The sequence below is a fragment of the Vidua chalybeata genome, chromosome 1 (genome assembly GCF_026979565.1).
Source record: "Vidua chalybeata isolate OUT-0048 chromosome 1, bVidCha1 merged haplotype, whole genome shotgun sequence".
NCBI lineage: Eukaryota > Metazoa > Chordata > Aves > Passeriformes > Viduidae > Vidua > Vidua chalybeata.
The window spans coordinates 18,294,021-18,304,876 of NC_071530.1; the positions used below are offsets into that span (position 1 = coordinate 18,294,021).

The 10,856-nt window shown below is 37.4% G+C and overlaps 1 protein-coding gene across 1 annotated transcript in view; it reads right to left on the reverse strand.

Annotated features, from left to right (window-relative positions):
• Positions 1-10,856, reverse strand: part of SPAG6 (sperm associated antigen 6) — a 36,935-nt gene that overhangs the window by 13,263 nt on the left and 12,816 nt on the right. Inside the window, exons 4-6 of the mRNA XM_053962080.1 lie at positions 8,980-9,163; positions 2,085-2,290; positions 1,061-1,234 (exon numbers count right to left, since the gene is read on the reverse strand). Of these exons, the coding sequence (XP_053818055.1) occupies positions 1,061-1,234; positions 2,085-2,290; positions 8,980-9,163 (564 nt within the window). The remainder of the gene's footprint in view (positions 1-1,060; positions 1,235-2,084; positions 2,291-8,979; positions 9,164-10,856) is intronic.

The following is a 10,856-nucleotide window of genomic DNA, read 5'->3' on the forward strand; positions in this document are numbered from 1 at the left end:
TAAGTCAGACACAGATTGTGACTTCCCATTGGGAGTCACCAAGATGCTTCCTAGTGCTTCCTTGGAGAGCTGCTAGCATGGCCAGTTCCTCTTGCATGGAGGATCTGGTGGTCCCAGAAGCTCTTCTAACTTTACCTGCAATCCTGAGTTTGGTCTCTGGCTTCTAACTCTAGGGCCCCCTTTTGATAATGATAATTTCTTCACTTTTTTGAGGAAGTGAAGTTGTATTGCCTATGAGGTACAGAGAGAAAGCAGGAAATGTGCCAAGACTGTAAACTTTTATCACCAGTTTAAAGACTGGCAGGCTGAAGAAACTGCACAATATTCATGTTCAAACACTTTTCAGTTGTTAAGTTAGCATCACAATTTTGAAATTACTATGCTCAACATTACTGTGTTCCACAAATACATGGCTTATATTTCATTCCAAAGTCATATTTAGAGCCTTTTAATTATCTCTGTGGTCTGGCAGATTACCATAGTTATAATTATATGGTTTTCCTATTTATATTGTATTGACTTTGCCAAACATCCCCACCTTCCTATGGGCAAAAACACTGTAAATGCTCAAACTCAAATTACAAACTCAAGTTACCATCCGGTTGATAATAAATAAGAGAATTTTTGACCTTCACTGTCATTGGAAAAATAATTAAAATGTGATTCCAGCACCCCTGAAGATTTTTAAAGACACACACCATCTATTATTGTTAAAGGATGATCTTGCAATTTATTAGCTGGTATCATGACTTCTGTGAGGCTTTTCTCATAATATTTTTAATATCTAGGACTGACAGTACTGTCAGCCAAGAATTCCCTCTCTGTGCTGATATCTCATAGAATGAAGTAGCTAGGTATACATTTTATGACTCCCAGTTTCCTAACCCAATTCATATTCAATACACATCTCATAATATCAGCATTTCCATATTTTCCAATGAACATGCCAAACAGCCATTTGCCCTCCCTTTCGAAAAGCAAATGACAGAATAATCCTGTATTTTATTTAAAGTGTAAAATCTAATGATATGACCTTGTATTTGCATTTTCAAGGTTTTACCTCAGGCGTATGCTTTGCTATCTCTCTAATTAAAGTTGCACCATTTTTCTTGACATATTCATCTGAGTCCTTCAGGCATGTGAGCACAACTGGGAAAATTTCTGCTTCAACCACCAACTCTGCAAGTTCCACTGAATGCTTTGCTATTTGGCTTAGAGCTGACAGCACCTGACGCTAGTAAATAAAAATTGTTATAAAATCAATAGTATACAAACATCCCACAATACACACTCCCCCTGCACACAAAAATCTATTGCATCAAGGAAAACAAAGCAGGATAGGGAAAACAATTACAGCTATTTTACAATTCACTGAGTCAATTCATGCACAAATATAATGGCACAGAACATTCACTGGTTCCTGAATAAAAGTTTCTCTTTTGTTTTATCCCATTCAAGCTTGTATGTATTAAAAATACATATGTATACACACCATTTAAAACTGTAATTTAAAATTTACTAAAATCTATAGAAAGTATTTTTATTTGTATAAATTGGATCTGTCAGATCTTATATTAAGAAATTTTAATGGGATTTTTATGTTGTCTTCTGTTTGGTAGAGTAAGACAGAAAATTTATAATAAACAAATTTTTTGTCAGTTAAACGCTAGTGATTAAACCTTTGACAACAGCCATTCACATCAGATAGTACATTCTAAAATACAATAAGTTCGCTATTAACTGGCTTATCGTATAATCTTTAGTATGCAAAACCTTTTTTGTAACTGAAATGTGCAAATCTTACCTATTAAAAGTATCTGTTGCATTCTTCATATACTATATATTTCTAAAAAAACCCATACTTCTCACTTTAAAGATTAGTTTAGCTGTTCCTCACAGAGCTGCAGTTTATATCCAGTATCTAAATTTGTAAATATGCGCAGAACTCTTTGTCACTAACTACATAGTTACATTTTGTTAATACCCAAACCAAGAGCTTCTAAATAAATATGCACATCTGTGTCTTCGATTCAATCTCAAGTAATGACTGGTATAATGGAGATAAAAAAAAAAATTAAATGTACCTTCAGTTTAGCATCAGGGTTCGGGATCATCTGAGCTAAGTGAGCGATAGCTCCTGCATCCACTACTGTCTGTGCTAACTCTGGAGAATGCTTTGAAATATCACTGAGAGTTGAGGCAGCAATCCTTTTTAAAGCAATTTCTGGCTCCTGGATACAGAGCACTAAAAGAGGAACAGCGCCTGCATCCACCACAGCTTGTGACAGTTCTGTAGGTCCAAGGAAAGTAATTAAGTGAGTATGGGTGACTGACCCTTGTGCAAGCCATTTTTCACCCTGACAGATACAGCAAAGGAAAAAGGGGAGGGTGTAGTTCACTGTCTCGACATCTGCATTTCAAATCAGCCCTCCTGGTTTCATAAACCGTGTGGACCAATCCACAACTGAAAAGAATGCAGGTCAATAGATGGACCCCCATTTACATGCACACATTTGAGGTAGATTAGGCTGAAATGGTTTGTTATTCTGTTTTCTTTTGCTTTTTTTAAAGTAAGCAGATGTCAGCTGTTTAAACCCTGGCTATTCTACACTGATCAATAGGAAAGCATTTTATGCATGGCTAACAACAACACAGAAAGCCAAAGTACCAAAATTTTATCAACCGGCTAATTAGAGAGCATTTTACCCTCTTTAAATGATAAGCAGATATTAGCATAGATCAAATGCCAAAAACAAAAATACAAAAAATATACATAAAAGATTTCTCTTACATTAAAGATTGCAAAAATGGAACTTGGTGATCAGAGCTAGTCTTTGCTACCGTACACGGGATGAGACAGAATTTATACTTTAATGACAAGAAAATGTTATCATACACAATTAGACAAATGAGAAATATCATCAGTGATATTGTGTGTCTGAGATTAGCACAATAGCCTTAACTAACTGCACCTTAAACAAAAAAAAAAAAAAATCTGAGCATGTGATTAGCTGACATGGACAAAAATTACACTATTAGAAATTCATTAGCTCTCTATGTGTATGCAGCATTAATCACAGTCCTAAAATGAGAATTACCGGGTATCAGATGCAAAATTTATATTATAACCAAGCTGTGCTATTTTAAAATAGTGTTGAAAAAGTGGTAAAAACCATAGGGGATTCAATAATCTATTAGGTTCTTCATTCAGTTTTGCTACACCTTATTATGCATATCCATTATTATCTTTAACATTTATCTTGACTTACAGTACCATGGCAACATATGGCTGTTGTATTTCAAGACTCTAACTTAGCTTTTGATTTATAGTCCATCCATAAAGAGATTTTCATACTAAGAAAAATACAGCATACTTCATTAAATATACATAGACTAATATAGTTTTTCATGAAATCTGTAAGTCATGTCATCATTACGTTGTTAATATCCAAATAATGTTCCAGACCAGATTTGTTTTCAATTAGTGAGTTATAGCCACACACTGTAATACATGTGATAAGACAAATATTTACCCTGTATGCTATTTTATGATATAATATTTTACAGAAAATATAAATATTACATCAAAAAATTAAATAATGCAATAATTTTTAAACTAATACAATACCCTGAAATTAGCTTAGTTGGCTAGAGAGTAGTGCTAATAATGGCAAAATTGTGGGTTCAACCCCTGTACAGGCCATTTACTTAAGAGTTGGGCTTGATGATCCTTTTGGGTCCCTTCCAATTCAGAACATTCTGTGAATCTGTAAAATTAACTCTACAAAGTTATTTTTTTTCAAATAAATATTTGACTGAAAATGTAGTGCACGCATCCTCAAAATACACATATAGTAAGATTTCAACAAACTCAAATGCTGTATCTTCAGTTTTAAAAATCTGAAGCGAAATGTACCTGAAATGTATGTAAAAACAAATCTGAAAAGGACCTAATCAATATAAGCAGTATAAGTTACAGTCAGCTTTTCGTGGAAAAAGTCATGTCCAGTTTCTTCACATCATGTTTTGCTGCTGTACGCTGACCAAGTGGAATACATGGTGATCTACTGACCAACAGCCCAGATTAACCCCTCCGATTGCGCCTCAGAACTTCAGACCAACCAGAGCTCCATTGCCCACAGTGTGCTGGGAAATGCTAAAATCAAGAATCTGATGTCAAGAGGAATACGGTGCTGGAAGAACGGGTTCTTTGATGTCTTAGGAACTAAAATCATGAAGTTCAAGCAGGGAGAGAAAGAGCAATACTTTCAGGTCACAGCTACACTCAGGCGTGCAAAAGTAACCGTAAAAGATATTTTGAAAGAGCAAACTAAATCTGATTCAATTTAGATCATCTCTTGCTGCTAGAAGTCTGATATCATTTAAATACTGATGGTTACTGTTGGTCATGGGTAATTAAATGGTTTTTCTTCCAGTGGTGTTTATAAGGTTCACGGCTAATAACTTACCACATGGAGGGCTGGACCATGTGTCAAGATAGACAAGTCATAAATGGACTGTCAGAAAAACAGAAAAGCTGAGGCAGGGAAGAAAGGAAATACAGTATTTCCCATCTTGTTTCCCTGCAAATTCAGCCCAAAATTACAATTCTAAGCATTAATGATTCTATTATAAATCTTTTTTATTCTCAAGAAAAGGCACAATTAATCTTCCTACTTGGTAGAACATCTTTAATGAAGATTATATACCAAAGGATTCATTAAACTTTGCCATCCAATTAGAAACACATACAGAGGTGGGAAAAAATTTAGACTGAGAAGGAGTTAGAGACAAAAACAAACTTGGCAATAAGAAATTTTTAAAACCAAATATTCAGTCAGAAAAAATTAAAATAACTGAAACTAATTACAAAAATACTCTTCCAAATACTATGCCAAGGTTGTATAATAAGGGCAAAGACAAGACCCATAGCTGCAGAGGGGAAAGACAGCAGAGAAAAGCTAATGTATGAACCTCATTTAATTCCACAGGTTATGAAAACCACAGGCTGGAAATTCACATTGGGATACAACTCAAGAAACCTGTACAACTACATGATGATAAAGTTGAACTTCTCCCTATGTGAGTGAAAGTAGGAAATTGAACTTCGTTTGCTCAGACACAAGAGAACTACGGCTCAAAACTGACCAAAATTAATCGCTTTCATCCAGATCTACACGAGGAAGATTTTAGCAAGTGGAGATACTGCAGACAAGACTCAAATGGATGTAGAAGAAAGACTAATAAAGACAGATTTTGGAGTCTGAAATGCCACCAGTTCTAGTACTAGAAGTTGTACTAGAGTTGCACTGGTTTGTCTCAATACAAAAGTACTCATCAGGGATGAAGAAATTAATTCAAAGTAAGTTGAAGACTCACCATGAGTTTATGTGATCAGGAGGAGGGGAAAGCCAAGTGGAGCCAAGATCCTACCTACATACCCACTGAAAACATTGGGAAGTCTTACAGGATTATTCTAAACTAGTTTAAGGCGTTAAAAAAAAACCAAAACAAACTCCTAATATTATCACATTGACAATAATAGCATGGATTATAAAAACCAGATGAGGGTAAAAAAGATGAAGGTGAGAAAGTGAATATCCAGATTGTCCCTAGAGAAAGAAAACTAGCTCAATACTATATTGACAATATCCCCATAGGAGAGCAGCAGCAAAACCCCTGGTTGGAAGGAAATTCAAGTTTCAGTTCAGACCAGGGCTCTCAAACAGACCTTGTTGTTGTAGCAGGTGCATCCACAGGAAACAACAGGTTTTGACCAAAACAACCACCAATACTGCATTTTTCTGAGGACTGTATCATCATGTTATGGCCACATAGAAAGACTGATTCCTACAAGTAGCCCAAAGGCTGCACTTCAAAATCGAGGGATATGCAGGCCTCTACAACCACAGCGCTAAGGATTCCACTGGAACCAATGGGAAAACCTTTTATCAGGAGGATGGAGGTTAGACTCAAATCACTGAAGAGCTGAGGAACTGGTTCTTGTAGGTGATGCTGCTTTGAGCAGGAAGCTGGACTAGAGATCTACCAAGGTCCTTTCTAAGCTGAGCTATGGTCCACTGTATGACAGAAAATGACCAAAATCCTGCTCTTAGCAATAAGCTTCAGTATCAACAGTGTTGTTTACTTTTGTTTTCCTACCAATTTACAATATACTGAAGCAGGTATGAGACAATGAATAAATTACACCTCCAATGCAAAGAAAATGGAAAGCCAAATTATTTGCATACTTCAAATTTTGCATTTTAACTGAATATGGTGTAAGTAAAATGTTACAAAATATTTTTCATGGACCTGATGGTATCTATGGTATTTTAAATACTTTACACTTCTTTTTAAATCCAAATAGTAAAAATAATGAATGGCAAAATCACAGCATATTGATTTGTACACTTTGGAGTAAGATTAGTATCTGAAATTCAGCTCAAAGGGAATGAAAGAGCAGAACTGCAAGAGCAGTTCCTAAATTTTGCAATCTGACATGGCAAGATTTCTAGCATCTCGAAACCTCATGGGACATTTGTCTTTACCTAAAATATTCTGGAGACATGTGTTCCCAGAAGAACTGCATTTTAAGAGATTTTCATATGAAGTCAGTATTGAACTTGCTAAGCAGAGTGTGTTTTCATTGGTGGGGGGGAGGGGGGAAAGCCTCAATTTTTCAAAATGGAAGTCTTTTCATGGGAACATACACTGCAGTTCTTAGTAGCTTTAGTGAGTCATGGATGCAATTTTTGATTAAAAGCAGAGAGATCCTCACCATTGCAAACAGTTATCATTGAATGCTGGGAGGCTTTGACTGCACTCACTAAGAGGTTCACATCCTGCCTAACACAGATCAGGACTTTAATCCCAGAGAAATGCCCTAATCATTGAACTTTCCTTGCGTCGACAAACAAATCTCCCTATCCCCCAGTCTTTTCAGGAGAGAGAAAATTCTTGTCTTATTATTGCCCCAGTTCAAAACTAACAATTTTTGAAACTGAAAAACCTTCTGTGGCTGGGGAAAACATTTCACACCCAGGTCTAATTATAAAGTTAAAGCTGCATTATGTGTCCATAATAATTGACTGTCCAGACAGTGAATGACAGAAAATCATGACCACCAAATTTTGTCAACAGGAGCAAGTCAGTCTAATCCAGAGCTTCTTGAACAGTAAATACCAGCTACTGATAAGAGAAAGTCTCTGTATCCTATTTCTCTATCTCTGTATCCCATCTCCAGCAATATCATGTTGCAAAGGCATGCTTGTAGCATTGTAAGAAACATACGATGCACAGAGTGATCTTTTCTCAGGATAACTCCTCTACTTTCAATAATCATTTTACAGACATCCTGCGACTGTTGTAGAGGCAGGTAAATCCCCTAAATGGGGGGATTGGGCAATTGTAGTTGGGCAATTGTTTCAGGGCTCTTTCTGTGGGCTTTTGTTGGCATTCGGGGTTCTTTTACTGATTACATCTCATGATCTGTCTATGTCCTGATGCTTGCAGCTTGGTAGCACTCACAATTTCAACCTACTTTCTGAGGACACTGTTCTGATTGTCACTGTAAATTGACATAAGGTATGCACCCATTCACCATCAGCAAATAAATTATTCATAGCCATGGAATAAAAATTTGTACAAGGAATTTTTTGTCTTCAATACCCCCACATCACCTGCATCTTTGCAGACAATCCTGTCACAGAGTGAACTGGATCACCCTAAAGCTCCATCAGCATTCATGCAGTGAATAGCATGAAGGGCAATTGAAGTGAGTCAATATTGATTTAGTGACATAACAAAACCGCAGAAATGTTTATGTTAAGAGTAACACAGACACACACACACACTACACACATTTATACAAATGAATGCTTTTGATATTTAAACAAATATCTTTCAGATGGAAGGAACAATTATTTTCCATCAAGAGTGGAATTCAATCCTGATGACCAAATGACAAAAGATCATTACCAGAGAGGTGTCCCAAGAATTAATTTGTACCCTGGAAAATGCAGTCTGTTAGAAAGGTGCTAACAATTTTGGAGACTGTCCCAGTAAGTTAACCCGCTAACTGGGAAGGGGGAATGCCCCATGCCTTCTGCAGTCCAGCATTCTGTATTGATTAAAAAACAAAGAAAAACACTTTCAAAATCAGTCTATGTACGTTTTAGAGCCAAAACCAAATATAAAACCGTGAGTTAATGTTATGATCCTATAGTTAGTTTAACTTTGAATGATACAATCACTAAACCATTTCTCCCACCCCTTCCAGCTAGCCGTTTCTTCCCTCAGCTCTTTCATTCACAGTCTAAACTTTTACTTGAACTATATAAATAGCTGGTAGAAGAACTATCAACCACGTGGATCAGCATTTAAATAGGAACATGACACCACCACTAAGTTATACAACTGCCTGTGAGACAGCAGTGAACTGCTCGATATTGGATTCCTGGGATCTATTCCTGACTCTCAGAGAGTAATGTGGTCCACTGGCTAATGATAACATAGTGCAATAAATTTGGCCTATTTATCCTGCAACCACTGCTGTAATGAATGAATGAAACTTGCTTCTCCCTAGGCTTCTCCATTCAACTATGTATATCAAAGAAGAACTAATGTCAAGCAAAAGAAACCTGGTTCTGCAGTAACACCTGCATAATATATAAAGATTCAGAAATCTCTTCATAAAGAGGAATAAAGCAGAGTGTCCTTTTCTGACCCCGGGCCCAAAACATCTTCTCTTAAAGCACCTCTCATAACTGGCCACTGCTGGTGTCAGGTATGCCAGTTTCCCACAAAAAGGTACAGCATTGTTGGAATGGTACAGTTACACTACAGTTTTACCCCAAATCTAAAATTTTGTAACTGTAGAGAAGAAAAAGCATCTTGTTATATTTACCAAAACAACACAATTTATTATTGTTATCACATGACATTAAGCTACAAGATAACACACATGAAACTTGTTACCTGGATTGTGTCGGGCAATATACCCAAATGCCCAAGATGTACCTTCTTTGACTCCAGGGTCAAAATCTTCCAAGCAAATCACCAGCATTTCCAGTGCTCCACACTGAACTATTGCCTGAGCTAGTTGTGGAGAATGTTTAGCAATTGCTCTTAGCACAAATGCAGCTGCTTTCTTGTAGTAACGCTAGACAAATCAGAAACAAACAAACTTTGACTAACATTAAGAAGTTCAAAGCATAATATAGTACAGACATGCCTAAATTAGACTTTTTAGTAGCAGCAATATCTCACACAGATCCAAATCAGGACCACTAGACATCACACAAACAATGAACTTACAGTTCTTTGGGACAGCTCATGATATAAAATCTGCAGCAAGTGCATAAACAAACAGAAAAAATGAGAGAGCTAAGAGGATATGGGAAAAAAATAGTACTCTAGGTAAGCCTGTTTAAGTGAGTAGTGAACAACAAGAGCTGCAAAAACAATAACACTTAACATATTTAACCAGATTACACAGATTATCCAGGGCAAGCTCCTAAAATAATTCTACCCATCTGCAACACTTGCAAGGTTTTACACTTTCTAAAATAGATAGCCTCACAAAATCTCTATGAGAAAACAGTAGTTACATTTGCAAACAGGAATCTGAGACAGAGAGAATTAGATCCAATAAAACAGTTTAGGATCTGAATCCTGAAATGCCTAAATACTGCCTAAAACCCACAGCTAGGATACTGAAAACCCATCCCATCAACACCCAATACCGAATAACTCCAATTTTGACCAAGCAGACTGCAATTTTACCTCCTCCTGTGTCCAGAAAAAGCTCACTTTGAACAGAACTAAGCACCTGGCCCTTTTGTCATAAGGGCACACAAAGTCTAAGCTCTTGTCTCAATTCTGCTCATCTCCCTCAGTGCTGAACCAAATAATGGTTTCAGTATGTATATATAATACATGACACTGCACATGGGGATCCCATGTAAACTGCAGCAGTGATTTCTTCTAAAAGCACAGTTAAGTCTTCCCTCAAAAAGTCACATTTCAGTCTCCTGCAGTTTTATAATCGCCATTAGGATATGGAAGCTGAAGTTTCCTCTACTGCCTTACATTTTCAAAACCCAGAGCCCAGTTAAAGTACTCTGGCCAGAGAAAACCATGTTGTGAGAAAGACAGGTTGCTCCTCTCCCTCGTGAAGGGCAAGATTCATGGGGACACAAGTAACCTGCTGCTAAGTCTATGTGCTGGAGTATGCCCTCCAGCCTGGGCACTGACAGATGATCCCTGTGGACAAGCTCTAGAGGGCTCTCTCTCCGTATGCCAGCTGGCTTTGATCTCATCCCAAGATGCTTGATTCTGCCCTGCTCAGCACAGGGAGCCTGGGCACTTTGCAGTGCTAGTACTACTGTCAAGGCACCCAAAATTTAAACAATGCGAAGCCCACATCCCTTCTGGATCAAGTCCAGAAAAACAAAGAACCACGTGAGTGCTTTTGTGCATCCTGTAAGGTACCCAAACACCATCAAAAGCCTGATCTAAAGCACTAAGATATGGCAACAGAACAGTATCTGCAATGGCTCCCCAGAAAATAAAATGCACCCAGGCCCACTCCCTGGCCCTAAAAGAAGGTGACACAGCATAACACATCTGTCCACCTAAACTCCTCTTTCCTCAAAGCACAATGGCCTCATCTATGCTACTGGCAACTGTTCCTGCCTTGTGCTATCCCTTAAACCATGTCCAAGCATTGCTGAGTAGTTTAATGGCTGGCATTGGCTAAAACCACATCAGAGAGCATGCTACTGATTAATGAGCACAGTCATCTTTCAGTGCTCCAACACATGCCCTTACCTCCCTTAGTTTACCAGTACTGA